Here is a 27,523-nt window from a genome sequence, read left to right as displayed (position 1 = left end):
TGCGACCGCCCTCTGCGCAGCGCAGTGGCGGGACTATTCCCGGCGGCCACAGTGAGGTCGCGCGAGTGGGCGTCAGCGTGTGACGCTGCGTGAGCGGGCGAGGCCCCGGAGTGCATGCGGTTAAACGAGTGGTCAAAAGGAGTCTGCGGGATGGTGTGAATATTTCTGTTGGTAGGAGCACAGCAAGGTCACGAGTGTGCCAGGCGGGGTGAGTCAGTTTTAAAGTGCGAAGTTGCCCGAGCAGATGAGGTTCGGTGAGTGTGAATTTGAACGAGTGCACAGATTGTGCAAGAGCATGAGTGGGCAAGACAGTGAGTTTGTGCCCTAGTGTGAATATTTGCATTTGTGGGAGTGTGCAGGGTCCTGGAAGCCTGTCAGATCATGAGTGTGCGAGGCAGTGTGTGCCCAGAGGGTGACCGAGATCACATGAGTGTGATGTAATGAGATGTAACGTAAGGTCATGCGAGTATTTGAGGTCTTGAGTATGAAAGGAAAGGCAAAATTGAGTGAGGGTGCAAAACCAGTAGAGGTTCAAAGCGTGCAGACTTGTGGGAGCAGGTACATCTATCTATATGTGAGGTTAAATGCATGTGCGTAGTCATCATAGCGTGCAAGGTGGGCTAAGTGCCCAAGTTCCTGTGGAGGTGACATCATGGGGATGTGAGATGTTCTAAGTATGCAAGGCTGTCTGAGTGTTAAAGCACAGAATAACATGTGGCACTTGAGGCTGAGTGTATGAGGTTGTGGGCAGCAGGGAAACTGAGACCATGTAAGACCGTGTGTGTACAGGATAATGGCATGTACAAGGAGGTATCATCAGTGCAGGCCTTGCGTGTCCATCGGTGTGAGCACGTGAGCTCCTGGGAACAAGAGCCTATGTGAGTAGCCTGCTGAAAGCCAGCTCCCTGCCTTCATCTTTATGCCTTCAGCATGCAGGACAGTATCTGCCATAGTGTTCACGGAGTTGAGGGGGGAAATTCAGAGCCTTTGTTTTAACACGAGCTGATACTTTCCCTGGTTAACCAAAAAAGGCCCCAAATGGCCTTCTTCCCAGCAAATGCCCAGGATGGCTAGGGAACTGAAACGGCCGTCCAGGTAAGGGATTCCTAAGCTCAACCCAACAGGCATGCTCCCATTCGGGCCTTTGCACTGGCCGTTATCTCTGCTTGGAACTCCTTCCCTCCAGATACGCTTCATGTCTCTGCTCAGTGAGGCCTATCCTGACCACCCTATTTAAAATTGCCATCTGCTTGAGCACAAGCACCCTTATCTACCCCTTATCTACTGTTTTCTATAGTATGTATCCTCTCTAACATATCATATGACTTAATTGTTGCATTTATTGCTTTTCTTTCCTCACTAGAATGGAAATCCATGAGGGCAGGGATCTTTCCTGTTTTGGTCTCTGATGTAGCCCCAGCATCTACAATAGGGCCTGGCACATAGGGGTGCTCTGTAAATATTTGCTGATTGATTGGCTGAACCTCCCCAGAAACTCCATCTCATTGTGTGACCTTGGGCAACTCTCTTCCCTTCTTAAGGCCTCGATTGCCCTGTCAATGACATGTTAGATATGAAACTCCCTAAAGTTTGGCCTAACTCTGAGACACTGGAATTCTAGAAGGACCTGTATTGTGACTCTGCAGGGGAAGGACAGCATGTCCCTATGACTCTATACTATCTGGTCCCTCCCAGCCCAGGCTACTCCACCTTGGGCCCCTATTCCCACCCCGCCCCCATCACTTTCTGCATGAAGAGACTGCATTAAGAGTCATGTACAGTGCCGAGGGCTCATTTAAACATCTCAAAGTTCCTATCAGGTGGGTCCCTTGATGATGCTCATTTACAGGAAAGGAAGTTGGTGGTCTGAGAGGTTAAGTGACTTGACCAAGGAGGCAGAATCCAAACCCAAGTCTATCTGATGCCCGAAGTTCACACTCTGAGCCCCCAGTTCTCTATCCTGGCTGCCCTTCAGAAGCTCTAAAAAATACCAGTTTCTGGGCCTCACCACCAGAAAGTCTGGCTTAATTTGTTTGCAGCCTCTCTACAGGCAGGCACACAGCCAGCAGTGAGAGGGACATCAGAGCTCTCCTCCTGTCAGTGACCAGCCATGGAAAGCCAATGACCATGGAATATGAGCTATAAAAGGGCTAAAGGGAAGTGGAGAGAGAGAAAGGAGATATCACTGGACATGATCTCATAGAAGAAGATGCAAATATGATCTCCATTTCACAGGTGGATGATTCAGAGAGACTGTGTGACTTGCCCAAAGTCACCTAGTAAGGAAGGAGCAGAACTGGGGTATGAACCCAACGTCTGACTCAAGCTGAGGAAGTGGGAAAATGGGTTTGTGTGGCAGGTGCAGAGAGCAGAGCAAAGAGAACGTGGTCCAGGGGATGAGAAAGTGGAGAGTTAAAACTAATGTGTTCCCCTTTCTAAGCTCATTCACATGTGGTCACATTGTATGGGAGGCAAGGGGACAGACAGAAACTTGCAGTCAGAGACAAACTGATCTCAAATATCTAATCTGGAGAACCTTGGACAAGTTACTTCTTCAGATTTTCAATTTGCTTATCTGGAAAATGGAAAAATAATACCCACCTTCTAGGGTTTGGGGAAGATTAAAAAGGAAACAACAACAAAAAAGGAAACAACCCCGGGTTCCTGGGTGGCTCAGTTGGTTAAGCGTCCGACTTCAGCTCAGGTCATGATTTCATGGTTCGTGGGTTTGAACCCTGCATTGGGCTCTCTGCTAACAGCTCAGAGCCTGGAGCCTGCTTCGGATTCTGTGTCTCCCTGTCTCTCTCTGCCCTACCCCTGCCTGTGTTCTGTATCTCTCTCTCTCAAAAATAAATAAATTAAAATTTTTTTAAAAAATGGAAACAACCCAAATGTCCATCAACTGGTAAATGGATGGACGGTGGTCAGCCACACAGTGGAATACTGGTCAGCGTTAAAAAGGAATAGACTGCTGGCATATCCAACATGGATGGATCTCAAAAACATGCTAAGTGAATAAAGCCGGAGATGAAAGAATACAAACTGTGCGATTCCAACTACATAAAACCCTGGAAAAAAAACCCTAAAGTATAGTGACAGAAAGCAGATCTGTGGTTACCAGGGCTGCAGGTAGGAGGGATCTACCAGAGAGGGGTACTGGTGATTGTACTGGTGGTTACACAGGTGTATACATTTGTCAAGACCGTGCACTTAAAATGAATTCTCTGCCTGGAAACTATACCTTGATGTAATAAATAATCTAATTTGTAAATAAATTTTTAAGAAAAAAACCACTCCAGCACAGCATTCTGCAAATAGCCATTGGAAAATCCTGTCAACTCTCCTTTCCAAGTGACTCTGAAATCCGGCCACTTCTCACACCCCCCTGCTACTAGGCGGTAGCCTGAGCCACTGTTGTCTCTCGTCCTGGATTTTCATAATGGCTGCCACACTGGTCTCTCTCTGCCCCGTGCGTCTCTGTCCGTTCCTAGCTCACTAATCACAGGGATTCTGTCCAAATGTAATAAAGTCAAAAATCACGACACTGCTCTGCCTCTTCTCATTCAGAGGAAAAGCTGAAGTCCTTAGTGATCCACAGACCTAACCTGATCTCATCCCCATCACTTCTCTGTCCTCACATCCCTCCATTCCTCCTTTCCCTCACTCCACTCTGGCCACAAAGTCCTCCTTATTGTTCCTCCCGTTCCATGAGCCATGCCCCTGCTTCGGGGCCTTTCTGTTTGCTGCTCCCTCTGCCTGAAACAGTCTTCCTCCAGAAATCTGCACAGCTCACTCCCAGAGAGGTATTTAATGGTTCCTATAAGACCCACCCAAGGTGACAAAGCTAATAAATGTACCAAAACTCCCATCCATGTCCAGCTGTGCTCCTTACTGTGCTCAGAAGAAAGAAGAAAAACAAATATTTGAAAGGAGAAAGTGAACAAGAATGGAGCAGAGAAGTTGGTAACCTGGGAGAAAGACAGAGGACATCTAATCTCTGGGTTGGACACATTTGTGAAATTAAATCAACCAATCTACCTTTAGCTTAAAGTTGGCGTGAGATGGGCTGACATGGTCCCTTTAAGCCCAAGAGAAACTGAGATTGCTCTTGGCCACCAGCTGGGGAGGAAACGGCCAGGCTATATTAGGAAACTTACAAGCAAGTGGCAAGAGGCACAGACACCCAGGGGAGACTGGGAGTGATGGGGCCCTGGGAAGGGGGAAAAGCCAAGTGCTGGGGCCATCCCCAGCCTGACTCTCTCTAAGACAGGACAGCTCTCCCTGGGGACTGGAAGAACGCAGCATCTGCATCTGAAGAGAGGGAAAAGGAGGACCCTGCCCACAGCCATCTGGCTAAGATGAGCTTTCTATGGAAGGAAGTGCTTCCTGATCACCTTTGGGCTGGCCCCTCACTTGGCCTTGTAGACTCTACAGGGATTCTCACTGCCCTCGGGGTAAGAGGCAGGATTCTCAGCCTCTGACCCCCTCTCCAGTCACATTTGCCTTTCCACCTCAGGACCTTTGCACATGCTCCTGCCGCCCTCCACCTCTTCTCAGCGTGCTCTTCCCTTCTCTCTTCCCCTGGCCAACTTCTTTTGATATTTCAAGTTTCAGCTTAAATATGACTTCATCCAGGAGGGTTTCTTGAACCCTGCCCCCTGAGTACTGCCATATGATGTCATGTCTCCCTGTTCTTCTTGGCACTTTTCCCAATTGCAATTAAATAACTGTTAAGGTCATTTGTCCACCATAAGCCTTTCCCACTGGACTTTGGCTTCCAAGAGGGAGGGAGCCATATCCAGCTTATTCCTGCTATGATCCCAGCATCTAGCACAATTCCCAGGCCCAAGGAAGCCTACAGTAAACGTCTGATGAATCTGTATCTTCTCTGCAGTGATACCCTTCCATTCTTCCAGGGGCAGGAACCACATTTTCTTTTTTCCTTCATGACTCAGCACATGGTAAGTACTCAATAGTGACTGGCAGTGGCTGCCAATGTGGTCAGGTCTAGATTTAGCAGCCCAAACCCTGGAAATTATTGGGGTACATGTAAAAGGCTGGTAAATACAGTTCTGTCCCTCAGACCAGGCTCCTAAAGTTAATAAAACCTGAATATCATCTTCCCCCTGCAGTTGCCCTTCTGGTTTAGTACAGAATAAGCTGGGTTTCAACCTTGACTCTGGTGCCAAATAGTTCTAAAACATGTCAAACTATTTAAGCCTGCTGAGCCTCAGCTTGTCCTTCTTAAAATGGAGATAATGATACATACTTTAGATCATTGTTCATTCACTTGTTTGAATTTAACGAGTATTTGCTATGGACCTGGAATTCTTGGTGTTAGATACTGGGGACACAGTGATAAATAGACATGATCTCCACCCTCAAGAGGCATAGAGTTGAGCGCCAAGGATAGACTAGATTTAAGCAACCACCACAGAAATAAATGTTAGGCAGCCACACCAGTGATGCAGAGTGATAATGGTCCAGGCCTTAGGTGGTGAGGGAGGATTGGCGGACCAAGGAATAAATGAACCGTATGAACACAGTAAGTGCTCAATAAAGGCTAGTTTTGGCAGGCTAGAATCTTTGCTCAGAAAAGCTCGCCCAGAAAGGATTAACTGGAGAGTTGAAAAGGAGCTGGGGAGGACAGAAAGAACTCAGAGGGAGAGAATGAGCCCAGCTCCAATTTTCCACCTACGTCTGCTTGCTTGTAAGAAAGCAGGCTTATGCGCTGGGATGCCCAGGCTTGGCTGCTTTGGCCACATCTCTGACCCAGGAGGCCTTAAAGTTTCTGTCCTTGGGAGGAAGAAAATTTGGGGGGGGGGGGTCTCTTCATCAATGAGACCTGCCTCCACACCCTCTAGACACACATGAGAGAGTAGTTTCTGGAAACCATATTTATAGTACAAGATCCACCCTTTGGGGGAGAGATTATGACTTAACTGACGTGGACACTGGAGTTTTTTAAAGCACCTCTGATGGCTCAAATATGCAACTTGAGTAAGAGCTGCAAAACTCTACACTAGCCTCTCGTTAACCAGTTGGCTCCGTTCCTTCTGTCAAACCTGTGACATGTTGTACCTGGCAGGTGTCATGCAGATCCCAGTGGTTACCCAATAGTGGATTTCTCCTTTGCTGATGGAACCTCGTTCTGTTCAAGGGCCCAGACCTCCTTCCTGGGCCTCAGAGAAAGGTTCCTTATCCAGGGGTAAATCCTGATTGCTCTCAGCCAGACTTCATGTCTACTTACCTTGCCAATGATTGGATTCGATGTGAGCATTTGATGAAATCCAGCAGTGAGACCGGAGGGAAAGTTTGCTGGGGGGCGGACCAGGGAGGCAGGAAAGAGTTCCTAGTTCTTTTAAGGAGAAACATGCAGGCATATACTCTTCTGCTGCTGGGTATTGCTGCATGTGGAGGTGACCCCTGGAGCTGTGGCAGCCAACCTAGTACCATGAAGCCACTGAGAATAGAGTTGACACTATATGGATGCAGAGCAAAACATGGCAGGACCCTGGGTCCTTGTTGACATTGTTGAGCCTCCAAGTTAACCAATCCTGAGACTCTCCTACCTCTGGATTCTTCTTTATGTGAGATTATAAATATCCTTATTGTTTAGGTCTGTGCTGTCCAACATGGCAGCCAGGAGACACAGGTGGTTATTGAGCACCAGATTGCAAAGAATTGGCACCAAAAAAATGTAAAATACATCACTAATAATTATATATTGATTACATGTAGAGATGGTATTTTGGTTAATGGGTCAAATAAAATATATATTTTTTAAGGAGGCTCCACACCCAACATGGAGCCCAACGCAGACCCTGAAATCAAGCTGAGATCAAGAGTCAGATGCTTAACCAACTGAGCCATCCAGGTGCCCCTAAATAAAATATATTATTAAAATTAATTTCACCTTTTTTACGTGTGGCTACTAGAAAATTTTAAATTACATCTGTAGCCCACATTATATTTCTATAGAAAATGCTTGTTTAATTCACTTGGAGTTAGGGTTTTCTGTTTCCCACAGACAAAAAAATATCCTAACAGGTATCGGTGTCATCATTGTGATTTTATAGTTGGAACAATCGAAACTAAGAATTTAAATTACTTGCTTCAAGTATAGCAGCTGTTGGTGGTCACAGCCAGGTGTCCTGACCAGTGCTTTCTCCTCTACGCCTCTAGAAATCTGAGAACATCCCTTACGAGCTAAAGGTTTGCAATCCTTCATCCAGACCTCAGCTCTGAAGGGAGCGGACCATTTCAGAAACCCAAGGGAAGTCTAGGAGATCCAGAACCCACTTTGACCCAGAGAAGAGACATGTGGCCCAGACCAGGGATTCTGCCTCCAAATACAGAATGGACACTGAGAACATCACCCCCTCTGGCCAGTGACACCTGCCTATTTCCAGGAAACTGTCTGAGGTCTGAACACCAGTGTCCCTGGAGGGCTGAACAGAGATGGAGAGAGAAGAATCAGGGCTAACTCCTCTCCTGTGGTCCCCACTGCCTATGGAAGTCCTGACCCGACAGTCCATTGTCTTCATGACCTGGTCCCAATTCACCCTCCTAGTTTTGTCTTCCCAAATCCACCAAAGCCCAGCTTCAAAGTCATCTCCTCCAGAAAACCTTCCTGGAGTATCTTTTTTCCTCCATACTCTCATTGCTTGAGACATTTGTCACTTCTTACCTCTTATACAGCTGTCTCATCTATATCTTATCTATTTGGTCTAATAGCCATTCTTGGTCCTTCCTCAAATCCTTTCCCATAGTGTCAGATGTCAGCACAAGACCTTTGGACAGGACTATGGAAGTGTCATCAGCAGATCTCAGACATTGTTTAAGATGGAAAATGGCAGGCAGGGGACTGAGCAACCGAGAGTCCAGAAGTCAGTGGCTCTTGTCCAGGTGCACCAAAATTGGGCCATGTAAACCAGGAATGCACAGCAGTGAACAAGCATGCCCTTATGCCACAGATACCTATATAGATGCTCCTAAATATAGGGGACCCATCCCAGCTCAACTCTAACCCACCTTGATAAATACCATGGACCCAGTGTCCCTGAGAAAGCAAGCCAGGCCTGAGACATCTTTGGGGGCAGCAGAATAATGGAAATTGTTTGGGCTTTGGAAACAGACGGACCTGACTCTGAATATTTCTTTAATTTCCCCCACTTCTCTTTATCTTCACCCTGTCCATCTAGTCCAGGCTGCACGAGTGCCTCCTGGTTAACTACAACAGCATCTCCCCTGGTCTCCTACCTCCCCTGATGCTGCAGTCCACCCTTTGCTGCTGCCAGAGTCGTCATCTTAATAAGATGTAGATCTGATCAGGTGACCCTGCCTAAAACCCTGCAGTGGTTTCTGAGTGCCTCAAGGATAGTCTTGGGTCCCTAGGAAGCCAAGATTGCATGTGAGTGATTTTGGGGGAATACTCTTGGGATGAGCATCTGTAAGGAAGGAAGGAAGGAATCTTCTGGATTCAACTGCAGAAGAAGTTGAACTTCTTCAAGTTGAACAAGCCAAGGCTTGTAGTGATCCCATGGGGATCTCTGGAGCTAGTATGGCCCTTCAGAGTTGTCCAAAGAGGCTGGGTCTTTGGACTCCTGTATCAAGCAGTCATTAGCTCTGGGTTGCCCACTGAGCTAGGCAGCTCCTTCTGACAGACAACAGTGCCTGGCTGTGAGCCATCAGCAACCAGTGGTCCTGGCAGCAAGGGGAAGGAGGACTCTGCCCCTGGCGGGTATCTGAGGGTGTCCTGCAGCGTCTACTGCTGGAGTATTTACATGGGTTCTCTAGCAGAGGTCTCAGACTCTCATCAACAAATGTTTGCTCCCTTCACCTCGTGGGAAAGGATTGCAAGGTAACCAGTCATCCCAGTTTGCCTGAGACTGAGGGATTTCCCAAGATTAGGAGTTTCAGTACTAAAACCAGGACAGTTCCCAGGCAAAGCAGGCTGCTTAGTTACCCTTCATCTGGGTGAGAAGGAAAAAAGGGCATGTCATATTAGCACAATGTTCAATGGTGTGCTGTTAGAATAGCTCTTTGGAAAAATAAACAAACAACCCTGATTTTGTAGTGCTAGCCAATTTCCATCTTGTAAGTATACCCACCGCGGCCAGACAGGCTACCAACAGTTGAACAGCCAGCTTGCAAAATTCCTGAAAATTTAGTAATGGGCTCTCATGAGATGGTAGCAACTGGTGCCAGCACCCGTATGTAATACAGACTGGTATGTTCCTGATACCTACAAATGTGCAGCATGTTCACTGACAACCTCAACTTCAAGGTGAGACTATCTCAATCCCGAGAATAAGTGGCCCTCCGAGACCACCTAGTTCAAGGCAACAAGTAATCTGTCATATGGTCCATCTCTTACCCACAGTGTGTCCACAACAGTAATTGCTAATCAGTCATGATCCTGATATGGCTGAGCATAGGACCCCTTATCACATCTGCAGGTAGCTATAGTCAAATAGCTGGTGTTGCATATAAGAAAAAAGTGACTTACCCTTGGGAGTAAGTGTGGTTCAGCCCCCTCATTTTACAGAGGAGGAAGCTTGCACACAGAGAGTTGGAGGGGCCTGCCTAAGGCCACACAACCCGGCCATAGCTCATCTGAGATTAAAGAATAGATCTACTGCCTTGCCAGCTCTTTCAATCCCGCCTCGCTTTGAACTGCTGAATACCCCAGAATGGAGAGGAACAAAGGGGGAATCTTTTGAGATCTGAGCCTAGATTCTGGGGAACTTTGCTTAGAGCCTCCAAACCTTTTTTGTACCCTGACAGTTTCTTTTCTTTTCTTTTTTCTTTTTGTTTTTTGTTTTTTGTTTTTGTTTTTTTTTTTTTGAGAGAGAGAGAGAGGCAGAATGAGAGGGAGAGAGAGGATCCCAAGCAAGATCTGCACCCCCAGCACAGAGCCCAATGCGGGGCTCAAACCCACAAACCATGAGATCATGCCCTGAGCTGAAACCAAGAGTCAGACGCTCAACCAACTGAGCCAACCAGGCGCCTCACCCTGAAGGCTTTTTATTTGTATATGTAAGTGTTGTATATGTGTTGGTGGGCAGGACACTCTTTAAAAATATAAAAGTTGGGGTGCCTGAGTGGCTCAGTCAGTTAAGCATCCAACGTCAGCTTAGGTCATGATCTCACAGTTGGTGAGTTCAAGCCCCACATTGGGCTCTGCACTGTCAGCTTCGGATACTCTCTATCTCTCTCTTTCTCTCTCTCTCTCTCCCTCCCCAACTTTCTCTCTCTCAAAATACAGAACTTGGAACAAAATTATAAAAATCATATATGCTCACTGCACAAAATTCAAACAATACAGGAGTATTTAAAATTAAAAACAACAACAACAACAACAACAACTTGTGTACTATTTCCCCAGGGTGAGAAGGGTAATCACTGTTAACAATCTAGGTCCTAAGAGGCCTTTTCCGCTCATTTACAAGGATATACATATAACAAATAGACTAAATGTTTAGCTGTTCCCGCACTCTACCATTAGCCCCATCACTGAAAACACTGCCTAGCACATAGCACTCAATAAATATTTGTCAAATGGTTCTTGTTCCCTTAAAACGTCTTAGTATAGGTGGGTCTGCCTTTGTCTTTTTAATCGTTTTAGTACTTCATGGCATGGTTCTCTTGAGTTAGTGTAGCAGGCCTTTTGTGTGAGCGTTTAGACTGCATTTCTTTTTTCCCATAACAACCCCAAGGCCTTGTTCTCTGGCTTGCCTGCAAGGTGGCACCAAACTCCCTTCCCACGGCTCCCAAGAGCTGCCGCCCATCAGAGCTCCACTGTCCCTGGTTTCCCGGGATCACCGAAAGGCAACCCAAAGCGGAGAAGCATTTGTGACCAGCTCCTGGGAGCAGAGTCAGGTTACAGCGGGTGTAGGACAAGTCCCGTGGCCTGCAGGGCTCCACCATCCCCACATTCAGAGGCTGCTACCCCGGATGACACCCCACAGCTCACACAAGAAGCAGGGAATTAACCAGGCGACATCACCTGGGTGCTGCCAGCCCTGCGGACCAGTCACCTGGGTGAAAGTGCCTTTGCCAGGCTCTGAGTCGGCTCAGTAACCCTGAGGGCCTGGGAAACCAGAAATAATTGGGTGTAGGGGAGGCAAAAAGATATCAAAGGGAGAGAGTCTGGGTTCAAAGGAGGCCCCCCATGGTCATTCAGGCCCCCTTTTTCTAAATTTTTTTTGAATGTTTGTTTATATTTGAGAGAGAGAGAGACAGAGAGAGAGAGAGAGAGAGACAGAGAGAGAGAGAGAAAGAGCAAATGGGGAAGGGGAAGAGAGAGAGGGAGATAGAGAATCCGAAGCAGGCTCCAGGCTCAAAGCTGTCAGCACAGAGGCCAATGCAGGGCTCAAACTCACAAACTGTGAGATCACGACCTGAGCCAAAGTTGGAGGCTTAACCGACTGAGCCACCCAGGCGCCCCATTTCAGGCTCCCTTTCTATGCTCAGGCCTGCCCACAACCCTCATGCCCAGGTGGCATGTGCAACAGGCATCTCTCACCCACGACGTCCAACACTGAGCTCCTGACCTTCCCTCTTCGAACTCTTGGCCCATCTCAGGTCAGGGCAATGCCATCTTTCCGAGGCTTAGGCCAAAGCCTTGGAGCCATCCTGGACTCCTCTTTCTCTCACTCCCCCTATCCAATCTATCAGCAAAATCTATTGATGCTACCTTCATAGTAGATCCAGAATTCAGCCACCTCTCCACCTCTGCCACCATCAGATGGTGGCCCAAGCTTGTATTCTCACCTGTCAGTAAGCTCACTGATTTGTTTCCCTGCTTCTACCTTTCTGCACCACCTCCTCTCCCCAGTCTCTCAACAGAGTAGCCAAAGGAATCCCTTTAAACAAGATCTGACCATGTCACTCTTATAGGCCTCATTTTTCTCATAGTAAAAGCCAGATTCTTATGATGGCCTACAAGGCCCTGCATAAACTGCCTCCTCTCCACACCTTCCTGGCAGGAATGGTGTATATATAGGTGATGCTGTGCCCTCCTCTGTACATCCCATCAAGGGCCTATGTTGTAAGACCGTTCTGTCATCAGTGATGTGAAATTTGATCACTTTACTAAGATGAATCCTTTACCCATAAAGGATTCAAATTTAATTAAAAATAAAAGTCTTAAAAACATCATGTGTGCAGGGGCACCTGGGTGGCTTAGTCAGCTGAGCGTTTGACTTCGACTCAGGTCATGATCTTACTGTCTGTGGGTTTCAGCCCTGAGTCGCGCTCTGTGCTGACAGCTCAGAGGCTGGAGCCTGCTTCGGATTCTCTGTCTCCCTCTCTCTCTGCCCCTCCCCCACTCGTGCTCTGTCTCTCTGTCTCTCTCTTTCTCTCAAAAAATAAACATTAAAAAAATTTAAAAAAAACCCATCGTCACTGTGCATGCCAAATAGAGCATTTCCTGCAGGCTGTGTGCAGCCCTCAGGCCTCAGTGTGTGACCCCCACTCTACATTGCCCAGATGATGGTCAACAGCATAGGCTTGGATACTTCCAGGCTCACGGTGCTCACTACTTGCCTGGGGAGAAGGGGTTCTGGCCTTCCCACAGCCCCTGGATCATTCTATAGATTTTTCCAGGTGGGTCTGGGCCAGTCAACTCTCAGTTATAGAGGAACGAGTAGGGGTCCTGGATGCTTCATTCGTGACCAGACCTAACTGTCCACCTACTCTGTGGCTCTAGCTCCAGAAGGGGTAGAAGAGAACAAGGGTAGCCCTCTGGTCTAGGGCAGGAAGCAACACCATCCCCCCGTTCAGCCTGCACCCCAACCTCAACCAGGGCCCTCAGAAAATGAGGCTCAACATTCCTCACAAGGGTGTGGCAGCAAGGGCTGGTCCAGGGAACAGCTGTTGGGGACATGGAATTAGCAGGCTCTGGAAACAAGCAAGCCTCATGAATCCCAAGGGCCTGGCCTTGGACAGGAGCATGTGTGCAGAGACTTGGCCAATTGGACACACACATCACAGAAAGCAAAGCTGCAGAGAAGAAAGACTAATTGTGTCCACTTCCCTGTCTCCCTGAGGGTCTGCTCGGCTCTCCTGGGGTCCCAGATAAAGCCAAGAAGCTGCCATGACAGCAGCTCAGCCGGCTGTCACACTGGCCCCCTGGCTGTGAACTGGGACATGAGATTTTCAAGATGAGGTTAAATTATGCTGATTCTACATTCAAAATGGAATCGTGCCTGGCAGGAGTTCCATCAACACTGGCAGGACTCAAGGCAGAACTAATTGAATCAAAGTCTTAGCTTATTAACTGCTCCCAAGTCAAAAGCTAGTTTCTGTGCTGAAACAGTCTCCCCAAAACAGCTGTGGTTCAGACCATCCTGAATTAGTTCACCCTCTAGACGGTGAAGGGAATGCAAGAAAGGAGAATAGTTTCAGCACTTTCTATGTGCCAGGCATTATGCTAAGTGCTTTTTATGTGTTATCTCATTCCATTGTTTCAGCCATGTTTTGAAGGAGAATGTGATATCCCTAAGGGAAAAAAGGAAATGGAAGCTCAGAGTGCCCACGTTCAAAGATTTAGGAAGTGGCACAGCAGGGGAGCACCTGGGTGGCTCGGTTGGTTGAGGGACCAACTTCAGCTCAGGTCATGATCACGTAGTTTGTGAGTTTGAGCCCCACATTGGGCTCTGTGCTGACAGCTAGGAGCCTGGAGCCTGCTTTGGATTCTATGTCTCCCTCTCTGTCTCAGCCTCTCCCCTGCTATCTCTCTCTCAAATAAATTAAAAATAAAAAAATAGAATTAAATTAAAAAAAAATTTTTTTTAAAGAAAGAAGTGGCACAGTGGGCATTTGAACCCAGATCTGGCTACTGCAAGCCCCACATGCTAAGTCCCACGTGCCCCTCTTAGGACTTCCACGCTTGATTTTTAATAGCAATCGAGAAATTTTAAACTAAAAGATGTTCCTTTTAAATCTGAAAAAGAACAAAAAAAATCCCACTGGAACTAAAAAATTAATTTAGCAGGGTAAATTAATTGATTCAAAGTCAATGACAAAAATAATTGCATTTCTATAACCTAGCAATGAACAATTGGAAAAATGAAATTTAAAATTCCATTTACAATATCGTTTAAAAAGCTTGTAACTTTATTCAATGAAAAAAAGTGTGCAAAACACTGAAAACTCCAAAACATTGCTAAGTGAAATTAAAGACTTAAATAAATAGGGACTTATACCACGTCCATGGATTGGAAGTGTCACTACTGTTAAATTATCCATTCTCTGTAAATTGATGTATAGGTCTAAGGCATTTCTTTTAAGTTTTTGTTTGTTTGTTTGTTTTAGAGAGAGGGAGTGAGCAGGGAAGAGGCAGAGAAAGGGAGAGAGAGAGAATTCCAAGCAGGCTCTGCACTGCCAGCATGCAGAGCCTGATACAGGGCTCAAACTCACGAACCACGAGATCATGACCTGAGCCGAAATCAAGAGTCGGACACTTAACCTACCAAGCCCCCCAGGCGCCCTAGGTCTAAGGCAATTTTAATCACTTTAATGCCTATCAGTCTTTTTACTAGAATGAACAAGCTGATTTGATAATGTATATAGAACCGGGAATGACCTAGAAGAACCCAGCCATAAGCAAAAAGAGCAAAGTTGGAAGATTTACTCTGATTTTAATATTTACTATAAAATTGACTATAGGGGTGCCTGGGTGGCTCAGTCAGTTAGGTGTGCATCCAACTCTTGAATTCGGCTCAGGTCATGATCTCATGGTTCATGAGTTTGAGCCCCTCATCAGACTCTGAGCTGACAGTGCAGAGCCTGTTTGGGATTCTCTCTCTCTCCCTCTCTCTCTGTCCGCCCCCCCTTGTGCTCTCTCTCTTTTTTTCTCTCTCAAAATAAACTTAAAAAATAAAATTTACTGTAATAAAATAAAATAAAATAAAATTTACTGTAAAGCTCCAGTAACAAAGGCAATGTGATATTGGCATAAAGGTAGACAAACAGATCAATAGAAAAGATATTCCTGTGGATAATGAATGAATGAATGAATAAAGTTGCTTCAAGGAACACATATCCCAGGCCCAGATAATGGGACACTAGGTATTGCTCAGACCCAGATCCTGGCAAATCCATTTTGCTCCCATGTTCAGAGTCAATTGGGCTAAAATGAGCTTAAGCCATCAGCTTTAGGCAAGAGAAAGAAAATTGGATCCAGAGAGCAGAAGCTTGGGTTTTTGACCCAGTTGTCATAGCTAAACATGTAATAATAATAATAATAATAATAATAATAGCACTAACCCACATGTTAAATTCTGTTCTAAGTGCTGTACTCTATCAGGGCAGAGTTTAATTCTGTCAACAGGATGGAATAAAAGAGATAATAGCAAGTACTGCATATAGGAAGGGAAATATTTTTCAGTGATATATTTCAGTTTTACATTTGTGTGTGTATGTCTAGAATTACAATGTGAAATACCTAACTTATAGCGGGTTGTAGTCATAAAGATGTAAACACCGCTAGGGTAGTCAATGAAAGTATTAAGAAGCCTGAATAGTATAAAACGTGTAAGATTCTTAGCACAGAGCCTGGCACAGAGTAAAGACACAGTAAGTGGCTCATGCAGATATGGCCGTTGTCAAGGCCTGCTTCATGAGCATACCCCCTGTGTCATAGCTCCAGGCTCTGCACTTAGAAGGCCCTGCACTTGGTTTAATTCTTGGCTGTCAGTGTGTTGAAATTCTTAATGATATTGAAGAAGGGGTCTTGCGTTTTCATTTTGCACTAGGTCTCACCCATGGTGTAGCCAGTCTTATTTTGTATAGTTGTTTATTGTTTATTAAAAATAGTTATACTGTGAAATATTTAATTATCACTTACTACCATCCGATTCTATGTCTGCCTCTTACTAGCTAGAGGACCATGAGTAAGAATACAGTGCTTAAATCATCTGTCTCTGTTTCCTCGTCTGTAAAATCGGGGTGATAACAGTACTTCCCCACGAGGTTGTTGTGAAAGTTTAAATAACATAGCATGTTCCATGCCAAGAACAGCACCTGGCACATAGTAAGCACACCAAACATATTAACTATTATTATTACTATTGGCTTTATGAACAAAGTCAGCCTTGGGCCTGGTTTTTCCACTGCACATTTGGGGGAGGGGATTGCTGACTAGATAAGTAAGTAGTTCTAGAACTTATTGGAGCACCAGATTACTTTAAGAATCTGAGGGCTCTCTGAGGAAAAACAGATAACCCATATGCATATGCACACATATTGCCTGCACCATGATGGGCCTTTGAGGCCAAGGCACGGGCCTCAGATCAAGAACCTAGGAAAGCAAAGATCGCCAATGGCCCTTCCAGTCCTGGAGTCTGTGGGTCCCCGGGGTGGAGACAGCTAGGCCGTCAAAGGAGCATTACTACTTAAGGCCTGGGTGTATGCTTGCTTTGGAGCTTTAAGTCAGCAGCTATTTTTAGTTTTGCTATATATGGCCAGGGCAGGAAGAGGGCTGTAGGCAGGGGAGGGGTGCCATGAGGCTTATAGCAGGGTTTGGGACCCCAGGGGGCACCTTTCCTTCCATCTTCTCCTTCCCGGGGGGGGGGGGGGGGGGGGGGGGGGAAGGGTTGCTGGAGAGCTTAATTAACCCCCAGCTGAAGTGTCAGGCTTGGAGGAGAGGGAGAGTCTGTGGACGTGGGAATGGAGAGGCTTGGATGAGGGTTCCACGTCAAGTCACTTTAGTGATTTTCAAATGTTTTTGACCATGACCTGCAGTAGGAAATACATTTATACACACATCATGTAAGAAATACACGATGCATGTAAACACAGAAGTTTTTATACACACACACACACACACACACACACACACATTATATATGTACATATATCTTCAGCTGAACAAATGTTTCAGGAAACAATGCTTTCTTATCCTCTGTGAAACACTCTGATTTTTCTGTTCTGTTCTTTCATTTCTAAAAATGCAGGTCATGACCCACTAAATTGATTTTACTGCCTATTAATGGGTCAATACCTCCAGTTTGGAAAACTGCTGTTTCCTTTGGTTTATTTATTTTTATAAATTTTATGAATGTTTATTTTATTTATTTTGAGAGAGAGAGCAAGCGAGCAGGGGAGAGGCAGAGAGAGAGAGAGGGAGGGAGAGAATCTCAAGCAGGCTCCATGCTCAGTGCAGGGCCCGATGTGGGGCTCGAACTCATGAACCATGATATCATGACCTGAGCTGAAATCAAGAGTCGGACACTTAGCCAACTGAGCTACCCAGGTGCCCCTCCTTTAGTTTAGAGGAGGCAGTCACCTGCGACATTTGACCGCAAGGCAAGGTGGGGACTGGAGGAAATGGAACATATTGTCCCTTTGATCAGTCCTTCCGAAAACTGGGGATGAGATGCAACTTTCAGCTTTATTTCCTGGATGGCAGTAAGTTCTGGACCTGCTGACCTGCGTGCACTGTTCTCTCCACCTGGGGCACTCATCTCCCACCCTTGTCACCTGGCTCACTCCATACTTCAGAGCCCGGCTTGCCACTTACTCCAGGAAGCCTTCCTGAATGCCTCAGTCTGATTAGTTGCCCACCTCTTCCTCCCTTAGTTCCCAGTACTTTCCTGCCTAGTACCTAACACACTATAGTACAATTTCTTGTTAGATTCTCTAGAAGATAGGGACCTTGCCCATCCTGTTCATGTCTATACTCCTCCCTCCCACCACCAGTATAGTATAGAGCTAGCTTCATAATAATCGCTCAATGCATATTTATTGAATGAGTTAATGAAGGTGAATAGTAATTATAGCAACTACCATTTATTGAGTACCTGTTTATCTCATGAGAAATCTTATGAGAGATTAGCATAGTCCATTTTATTGGTGAGGAAACTAAGGCTCCAAGAGATTAAATAATAGGATAGAGCCACAATAATAACCCAGGGCTGCCTGACTCCCAGCCGTTTCTAATCACAGGATCTTATTTGTCCACATTCTCTTCAGCACTACCCAGGATGGGGCAAAGGGCAGGTCCTTAACAAACCCTCGGGGAACTGATGACAGGTTGATTAAGGAGATTTTCCGAAGCAGTGGCCACATCTAATTTTGGAGAGTTGCACCTCGTGTGTGGCTTGGGAGAGATCTGAGGTTTCCAGGGCCGCTGGATGTGGGACTGTCTCATTCGGAAGAAGAGTCTGGGCCTCTGACAAACCAGAGGAACAGGCCTTCCAGTTACCTAGCCTGAAGAGCTCCTGTGCACACCCAGAATCAAGCCCTGGGCCCTGCAATGCCTACGTGATCTGGCTCACACCTTCAGCTCCAACGTCAACCCCTGCCTGTCCCCCTCCACTCTACTCCTGCCACCCTGGCACTCTTGCTGTTCCTCAAGCATGCCAAGTCCAGTCTTGCCTCAGGGCCTTTGTGACCATCATTCCTTCTGCCTGGAAGTCGTTACTCTCTCCCTAGTCCTCCCATCTTGCTTCCCAGGCTACACCATCCAAAAAGTCACCCTCTTCCTTCTCTGCTATTTGTTTCATAACTTTGCTTGCCCACTGCCCTGGCTCCTGGAACTTGCTGTAGGATGGAGCCTGACACCTGGTTGGTGCCCCATAATATTGGTTGCGTGAATGAATGAATGAATGAATGCATGAATGAATAGGCTTCCCCCTTTAAGACACTTTAGGGAAGGAACATTTGGCACCCTGTGCACCACTCTGCATGGGTATCTGACACCCAGCAAGCACTCAAGGATCATCTCCCTGTTGTAGCCAGAGAAGCTGAGGCCTGCTCTCTACTTGTCCCCAGTGCTCAGCGCAGTGTCCAGCATAAACATCCAGTGAATTGAATTGCACCGAATTGCAGACATTCAGCAAACGGCTGATGGTCACCAAATTAGGAAGCGTGGAGCCAGAAATTGTCCTCAGCGCTGTCCAATTCCAGCCAGTGCTGTGTAGCTGCCACTGCACCCACAGAAACTCCAGGGACGCAACCTCATTAACATGCAGATGCATTTGAGGGTGGGTCCTCACCATGGGCTCACCAATGGGCAGCCCAGTCAGGAGCCCATCCTGTACGTGAGGCCCCTCTGTGTATGCCCACTAGCCTCAGCTTGAGCGCAACTTCTGCTCTGGGCTGGCTCATGCCCCTTCCTGCCCCCTCCCCAAACCCACTCTGGGACTGTCCACTGCTCACCCTCTGTCATAGTGATATAATATAACTACGCATGCATCTGACAGATGCCAAAATATATCGTTCTGAGGTATCTGTGTTAGCTCCTCTTCCCCATGGGGCAAGTTACGGAGACTTCATAGAATTATCCTGAGCTGGGGGGAAACTAAATGACCATTTAAAGCAAGAGCCGGCCAATTCTCCTGTAAACAGTTGAATAGTAAATAGTATTGGCTTTGTGGGCCAAAAGGATATTATGCAGGGACTTTCATACAATTTCCACATGTCACAAAGTAGTGTTCTTTTGATTTTTTTCAAATATTCCACCCTTAGCTCACAAGCTGTACAAACACAGGCAGCTGGCCAGTTTGGCCCGCTATCTGTCATTTGCAAGCGCCTGATCTAAAGCATTGCCTCTTAAATTTTAATGTATATGAAAATTTCCAGGCGGGCTTGTTAAAGCAAATGCCTAGGCCCGCCCTCAAGATTTGGATTTGGATTCCGAAGGTCTAGTTGGGGCCCCTGATTTTGAATTTTGAATTGGTGGATAGATGATGCTGATACTGTCTACTGACCACATTTTGAGCAGTGCTGACATTCTAAAACCGATTTTGTGGATGAGGAAACTGAGGCTCAACTAAGTGATACATGCAGTTGTACCCAGTGGATGATGTGATGATATCTTCTCTGCCACTCCCCACGGCTGTTTGCCACAGAAAAGTCCTCTCCATTCCCTTAACCCACCGGGCACGCTCATGCTTTTGAGCTTCTTACTCGTTCTCTCCTGCTCTCACACCCTCTCTAAAGCAATTTTCCCAACAAGATCCAGCTCAGATGTCACCTCTTCTAAAGCAGCCCCTGACCTCCTCAAATCTAACTTCTCTGCCACAGCACTCTGTACCTACTCATGTATAATGGCTTGTTTAAAGCCAATCTTTGAAGCCTTGGGCTGTATCTTATTCCTCTTTATATCTAACTCTTTTCAAAATATCTGGCAAATAGGAGGTACCACAGAAATATGCACTAAATGAAAGGATGGATAGATGGATGAATGAATGTGTGGGTGGATGATTAGATGGGTGGGTGGGTGGATGGATGGATAAGTGGGTAGATGGATGGGTGAATGAATGAACACTTCATGATCTATTGCTTGAAAATAACTTTCATGGCAAAGTGGAGATTAGGCCCAAATTCTTCTAGAGCACAAGCCAGAGTATATTCCATGGCTGTTTGTAAGCCTAGCATGCAAACAGTAGTAGTTAGGTTTTACTGAATGTGTGTTGAGTGTGTATTTATACAGCAGGTCTTGTCCTAAACACCGCTGCCAGCCCTCTCAATGGCCCTGTCATTGGCCCCACCTTTACTGACAAGGAAATGGATTCTGAGAGAGGTAGGGCAGCTTGCCCGGTGCCACACAGCAAATAGCGTCCTGGCTCCTCTGATTCTGTGTCATATCGCCCCTCCTTCTTCCCACCCTCCACCAGTCTCCCTCACTCATCGGCCCCCTCTGCGGGGCCCCAGGCCGGGCTCACCTCCATCTGCATAGGTCTCCGTGCCGTAGCCATCCTGCAGGCCATTGTTCCAAGTGCCCTCATACTTGGCACCGCTGCTGCTGCTCTGTCGGGTTCCGTAGCGTCCCTTGAAGCCGTGTGTCCACTCGCCCTTGTAGAGCCAGCGTCCCTTGGTCTCTATGCCCAGCCCATGCCGTTTGCCCTGGCTCCAGTATCCCTCGAAGGTGTTCCCACTGGGCCAGGTGTAGACGCCCGCCACTTCGAAACCAAAGTTCCAGGAGCCCGAGTATTCGCCCTGGCCCTTGGGGCCCGTGCACAGTCCATGTCCATGGGCCTTTCCCCCCTCCCAGCCCCCACAGTACGCCCCGCCATCATCAAAGTCAAAGCGGCCCCCACTCATCTCATCGTAGCCCCTGACAACCTCACCGTCCTCCAGCGTGGGGGAGAGAGGGTGATGGGGGGGGGTGCCAGCGACACTCTCCAAGCACACTCAGGGCTGGACGCCCCTGACTCACCACTGTGCCCCAGGAGGGGGAAAGCAAGATGCCACCAGAGACTGAATGAGCCCAGGAGCCAAATCAGCACTGGGTCGGCTGGTCAGTGCCATGCCTGGGAGGCCCCCACTCAACCAGCCAGAGGAAGGCTGCCAGTTGGGAAGGAAGCAGGAGGGCAAGATTCAAAGTCTCCATAGAGCGTCCCAAGTCTGGCTTCCCTGGAGTCAAAGGAAAAACGGTGTGATCCCTTTAAGAAGCACAGTGAAAGGGGTGGGGTGGAGGGGTCCCCAGTCTGTTTCAAAGTGGAGAAATTCCTCCTTGGTGACAGCCCCCAGCCCGAGGCTGAATTCCTGCAGCCGGCTGGCCCCCTTCTCCACCCAGTGGGTGTGCGGGGCTGTCCATCTCCCAGCCGCTGCCCCGCCCCTCTCCAATCCTGCCCTCCTCCTGGGACGGAAAGGTCAGTGTTGCCCTAACAAGGCCATTGGATCTCTGAGGCTGCTCCCAAAATAACCCCCTGGCCAGCCCAGCCTCCTTCGAAGCGGGAGGGGTGTTTCAAATTGGGCTAGTGCTCCAGACCCAGCCGAGAGGCTGGAGGGGCAAGGAAGGGCAGCGGAGAACTAAGTGTAGGCAGCTGGGACAGTTTGGTGGCTTTTCTTCCCCTGGGTATGAGCTCCCTTCCACCTCCAGCGTCCCTGGCTGGCCGGAGTCTGCAGAAAGAGAACAGGCAGAGGGATCGGGGAAGGGAGGGGAAAGGAGGAGTAGAGGAACACCCAGTCCTGGAACACTTAAAATCCCCCAGAGCAGAGCGATTGGCAAATCTCAGCCCCACCACCACTCACATGCCCTAACAGGACCCGGGGCTATCCACGCTGCCAGCCCCATAAAGGAATCTGGTGACCTAAAGAGAAAGGAACGGGCATGGTTCACATATGCTTTTGAAAGCAGAGGAGGGAACTCGGGAAGAGAAGTGAGGTTCTGGAAACAGATTCTGGAAGATAGAGCAAATCTGAGTCCAGGGCTCACGCACAACCCCCAGTCCCCCTCTGCACCCCTGGGAACACCTGGCAAAGAGCCCAGAAAAGGCACCGATGGCTCCCTTTCTCTCTTCTCTGAGGGGCGAGGAAACTGTCTTTATCTCTGAGACACAGGGTTGCTGGTTATTTGGAATGAGGTTGTCTTAGCGGTACTCAAAGATCATGATTTTTTAAAAATATCCCCTTTCCAAGCTTTCTTTCTCTGGTGTCCTCAGGGCCTGTGAGGCCAGACTTCAGAAAGCTCTTGGGGCAGAGTCAGGAGCAAAGGGCCTGCGTGGATTCCTAGCACTCAGGTTCCCACCAAACTCCAGTGAAAGGGACAAATAAATCTCCGTGACATGAAGCTGTGGCCAGGACTAATGATTGGAAATCCCAACTGAGCCCAGGGTTAACAGGAGTATAGAGTAATTCTGGGAAAGGTAGGAGACACCAAGAACAGGAAGTGGGCGGGGGGTGGGGGGATGGGGAGATGTAGAGATATGGAGAGGGGGGAGGATAGAAATCACTTAAAAAGGAAGCCCAGAAGGCATTTGAGAACTACTGGACTATTATCTGGCTTCAAACTTATCAGACATACTCCAAATCCCACGATGACTCAGGCCACTTGAAGTCACTGCGGAAGATTTGTCCTTGTTTCAGAAATGGACAGAACATGATGTCTCCCTTCATCCCAGCTGACTCCAGTTCTTACTGGTTCCTTCGCTGTTAAAGAGCCCCATCTGGGCCCACGTTTCACCTCCAGGCAGAAACACCCAGCCTCTGAGCTCACCAACACCGGCAGCTTGCCGAGCTGACGGGCAGCAAGTAGCAGTAGGTAAAGACTGCATCGTCTAGGTGTTTGACTCACCATCCAGCCAGTGAATGGATTCGACTGACAGATTTTAAGAATGCCTCGCTGCCGGCCCAAGAGAGCTCTGCTTTTGCCACTTATCACCAAGGTCACTGGAGAATCACAGGTTTCTTCCCAACTCTGCTCTCAAGGGGAGAGGGGAGAACCGCTCACAGTGGAAGTTAGAGGGGTTTGAATTGCCCAAGTTAATACTCTTTGTAGTTAAACACTAGGCAAATCACCATAATCCTGTTCTAAGACTGGGGGGCTGCCGTGTCCTACTGTGCTGTTCCACCTGATAAATTTAGCCACTGTTCATCCGTGCAGCTCCCTATGGTGGTTCCCTACCAAGGGTGGGTACACTTAAGATTTAAATTCAACTCCTGTTGAACTTAAAAACATAAACAGATTCCAGAGCCCTCTCCCCCAACCCCAAATCAATGATAGATTGTTCCGGGAAAAACCTCAGGTAGTTTTATTCTTTTTAAAACTCCTCAGATAAACCCTTATCAGTCAGTTAAGCGTCCAACTTCGGCTCAGGTCATGATCTTGCCTTTTTTGAGTTTGAGCCCCACGTCGGTCTCTGTGCTGACAGCTCAGAGCCTGGAGCCTGCTTTAGATTCTGTCTCTCTCTCTCTCTGTCTCTCTCTGCCCCTCCCCTGCTTGGGCTCTCTCTCAAAAATAAATAAACATTAAATAAAAAAAAAATAAAACTTCTCAGACGGATCTGACTCATTTCTGGTTAAGAACCACTGTATGGAGGCACCTGGGTGGCTCAGTTGGTTAAGCATCTGACTTCAGCTCAGGTCATGATCTCACGGTTTGTGAGTTCAAGCTCTTCATCGGGCTCCGTTGCTGATGGTGTGGAGCCTGCTTGGGATTCTCACTCTCCTCTCTCCCTGCCCCTTCCCCACATGCATGTGTGCTCTCACTCTCAAAATAAATAAACAACAACAAAAAAGAATCACTGTATGTTTTTAAATTAAGAAACTCTTTCTTAATAGCATTTACACATTCATGAATCCAGTACCCTATAGGTACTGGATAAGTATACGGTAGGTAGTTGTGGATTTGTGTTCAAATCCCAGTTCTGCCCCTCACAAGGTGTGACCTTGGACCAATTGTTAATTTCCCTAAGCCACAAACCCTTCAACTGTAAAAGTACCTGTCTCAAAGGATTATTAGTATTCAGGATAACAGTATCTTCCTTCTTTGGTTGGGTGAGGATTATGTAGGTTGGTAACTAAAAAGGCTTAGAACACACTAACACCTAATAAACGTTAGCTAATTAAAAATTATCCTCACATGATAAGTTGCTCTTCAAATAGAATGCTTAATAAGATAGTCACCAATGAGTTAAGAGAGTCACTGCCTAAATACCAAACCCCTTGACACAGAGGCATTCCTTACTCTACACAGTCCATGTTTACTCAACCTTGTCCTGTGGTTTGTCACTTTTTAAACTGATAAACCATGTTATTGGTAAAGGGACACTTTGATTTCTTAAAAGTTTAAGGAAATTTTTTGCCCAGTTTGGTATTGGCCTTAGGTGATTAGTGTCGAACTTCTCACGTTTTTGCCCCTCCCTTTAAGCCAAATGCATTTCAGGGAAAGGGTGACCTCTTGAGGCCATCCGTGTCTGTCAACAGATTGTCATCAGGAAAACCAAGTTCCTCAGACAGAAGGGAATTTACTAAACTTGGAATGAATTCTAAACTGCTTTTAAAGGTAGCTGTCCCATTCTTGCTTTTCCCCAGGTCTTTCCGTGCTCCGTGGTTCTGTTCTTTGATCAGAGAGGGTAATCATTCGCTTCCTGTTTCCTTCTCACTTCACAGGTGGGACTGCTTCCTAGAGAGCCTGGAGGGGAGGGACCCGAAAATCCAGAAGAGAGAGAGAGGGTCTGCACCCAGAAATCCACTGGAGTACTTCTCAGCTGCAGAAGCCCCGCCTCCCCAGACAAGGTTGCTGGCTGGGTTAGGTGCCTTCGCACATTCGGGCTCTTCCTCCAAAGTAAGTTGTTTGAAGGATTAGCTTCATTTCAAAAAAAAAAAAAAAAAAGCACGAACCCCGTACTAAGTGCCCGGCACTCGGGCCCATCCGTGTCTGCCCAGCGCCTGCACATTGTAGGTGCTCACCTTTCCTTCTCTGCACCACTTGGCAGCTTACAACTCTCTTCTTAGTTAAATGCTTTTTCACCTGGCTGATAGGCCTGCTCTCTCTGTTCTGCTCCTGCCTCACTGGCTGCTCCTACTTAGTCTTTGGCTAGTTCCTTTTCATTCTGCCGACTTCTCTACCGTGGGAATGTCCCAGAGCTTGGTCCTCTGTCTGGTTCTTCATCTACGTTCACTTCCTAGGCGGTCTCCTCCAGTCTGAGCTTTAAATGTCCATAGGCTAACGACTCCTAAATCTGTGTCTCCAGCCTATGCCTGCCTCTCTGCTGATCTCTAGTCATAGGTCCACCACCAACTCAACATGGCCACAGGGTGTCTCATAAGCACCTCGGAAGACAGGAGCAAAATCAGACTCCCGACCTCTCCCGTATCTGCTCCTCGAGCCAACTCCCAGCTTCTGAAATCCTTTAGAGTCCTCAATTCCAGTCTTTCTCTCACACCCTGTATCCAATCCACTGACAAATCCCCTCAGCTCTACCTCCATCATACTTCCAGAATACACCTTTTCCTCTGCACTGCCAAGTGTCCAAGCCACCGAAAGCCATTGCCTGATTTACTGCAGTAGCCTCCTGCCTCCTTGCCTCCTCTTGCCCTGCTCCCCTGGGTCCACACAGAGCAGCCAGTGCCCTCTGTAAAGGCCAGTCTGATACCTCTCCTCCAAACTCCTCTCGCCTCTCCTCACCTCTCCTCCAAACCACCCAATGGCTCCTCACCTCGTTCAGGAGTCGCAGCCTTTAAAATGGCCTGCGAGGCCCTCTGTGATATGCCCCTACCCCATGCTTCTGCGACCTTGCCTGCCTCAAGCCTCCTTGTCATCTTTGCTGTTCGTCAGGAATGCCCTTCCCCCAAATATCCACGAGGCTCACTCCCTCACTTTCTTCAGGTCTCAGCTCAAATGTCACCCACCTCATCACAGGAGCTTCTCTGACCACCCTGCCCCCTCCCCAAGCCCTTATGATCTCGGAATCCTCTTCTCTCCACTGAGGGCAAGGGTGTATGTAGTTCTGCTCCCAGCATTTAGTATCACATGCCTGATGCTGTAGGCACTCTAGGAATATTTGCCGAATAAATGGGATGAATGAATGTTGTTATTAAAGGCACATTGTCAGGATGCTACTTTTGAAAACATTAGAGTAAAATTCCTCAGTCCACGATCTGGGTGCATTCAAGAAAGATCGCTTCAGTAAACTGCACTTGCAGAAGGTCAAGTGTTCCAATGTGAGACACTCATGTGAAAGCTGGCCCAACTGGGTCTAAGCAGAGTAATTTTTAGCCTCGAGATTCATATTTTGAGAAGATTTTGACCGAGGTGTAAATACTTAAAATCGATTCCCATGAATCTGGAATGCTTAGCCTTCGTCCAAGTTTGGATTTCTTTAACAGGTTACTCAGCCACTGGAACTTTGTCCTGACACCACTCCTCATGACAACTGTGAAAGGAAGGTGCATCTTTCTTCGTTCCCTGGTGACTGTTCTGTTAGCATACAGAATTAAGTAAACAACCAGGTCACCCGATTGAAAAGCAAACTAAAAAGGACTTGAGACTTAAAGATGAGGAACCATCTTTATTCAAGTAACACGCTAAGCCCGATTTGCTCCACTCTCGCCAGTACAGAAGGTAAAGCAAGACACGGGTCGTGGAGGTGAGGGGGTGGGTGGTAGACACCTTTACAACAGAAACTATAATGGCCTCAATTTGTGGTTCTCAAAGTATGGTCTAGGGATCTACTCTTCCAGGAGGTCTGTGAGGTCAAAACTACTTTCATATTAACATGTTAACTGCCTTTTTCATGCCCATTCCCCCAAAAGTGTAGTACAGAATTTTGTAGAGGTCACACAACATGCAATGTTCACAAGAGGCTGAATGCAGAAGCAGATAGGAGACTAGCTGCCTTCCGCTGAGCCAAACATGAAAGAAATTTTGCAAAAATGTAAAACACTGCCACTCTTCTAAGATATTTTGTTAATTTTTCAACTAAAAATGTTAACGTGTAATAAAACCACTACTTCTAAATCGAGTAATACATTTTTTTTTTTAATTTCTTAGTTTGAATTTCTGACATGGTAAATATTTTTAAGTATAACCCACATGAACAAAATCTCTTTGGCATCCTTAATTTGTAAATGAGTCATGAGACCCAAAGGTTTCACAACTGCTGCCTTAGGGATGTGGAACAGCATTCTTTCGGCTTATCATTATTAAGAAATCTCTCCACTTCCAGGGCTATGATGGCAAGGTATCGTGCTCCCTTGCTTGAACCATAGCCTTCAGATGTCACTAAACTCATGCTAAACTAGGAACGAGCAGAGATCTCCCACTACTTATGTTCAGGGCTTT

At 47.1% G+C, this 27,523-nt stretch overlaps 1 protein-coding gene and 2 long non-coding RNA genes across 4 annotated transcripts in view; 2 read left to right on the top strand and 1 right to left on the bottom strand.

Moving 5' to 3' along the window:
- The window catches only part of JPH2 (junctophilin 2), a 68,782-nt gene extending 47,169 nt beyond the window's left edge, over positions 1–21,613 (bottom strand). For both annotated transcript variants that reach the window (XR_006215430.1, XM_042980345.1), the window contains exon 1: positions 20,679–21,613. Coding sequence is in view for 1 of the 2 variants with exons in the window: in XM_042980345.1 (XP_042836279.1) it covers positions 20,679–21,057 (379 nt within the window). In the remaining variant the exon portion in view is untranslated. The remainder of the gene's footprint in view (positions 1–20,678) is intronic.
- LOC122237188 lies at positions 142–27,225 on the top strand. Its single transcript, XR_006215432.1, has 3 exons — positions 142–208; positions 24,850–25,024; positions 26,569–27,225. It is a non-coding gene; the product is annotated as an uncharacterized LOC122237188 (long non-coding RNA).
- LOC122237187 lies at positions 1,697–8,563 on the top strand. Its single transcript, XR_006215431.1, has 3 exons — positions 1,697–1,820; positions 4,895–4,961; positions 7,186–8,563. It is a non-coding gene; the product is annotated as an uncharacterized LOC122237187 (long non-coding RNA).
- Positions 27,226–27,523: the final 298 nt, after the last annotated feature.

Source organism: Panthera tigris, chromosome A3 (genome assembly GCF_018350195.1).
Source record: "Panthera tigris isolate Pti1 chromosome A3, P.tigris_Pti1_mat1.1, whole genome shotgun sequence".
In the NCBI taxonomy this organism is placed as follows: Eukaryota; Metazoa; Chordata; class Mammalia; order Carnivora; family Felidae; genus Panthera; species Panthera tigris.
This window is presented reverse-complemented; position numbering and strand designations above follow the sequence as displayed.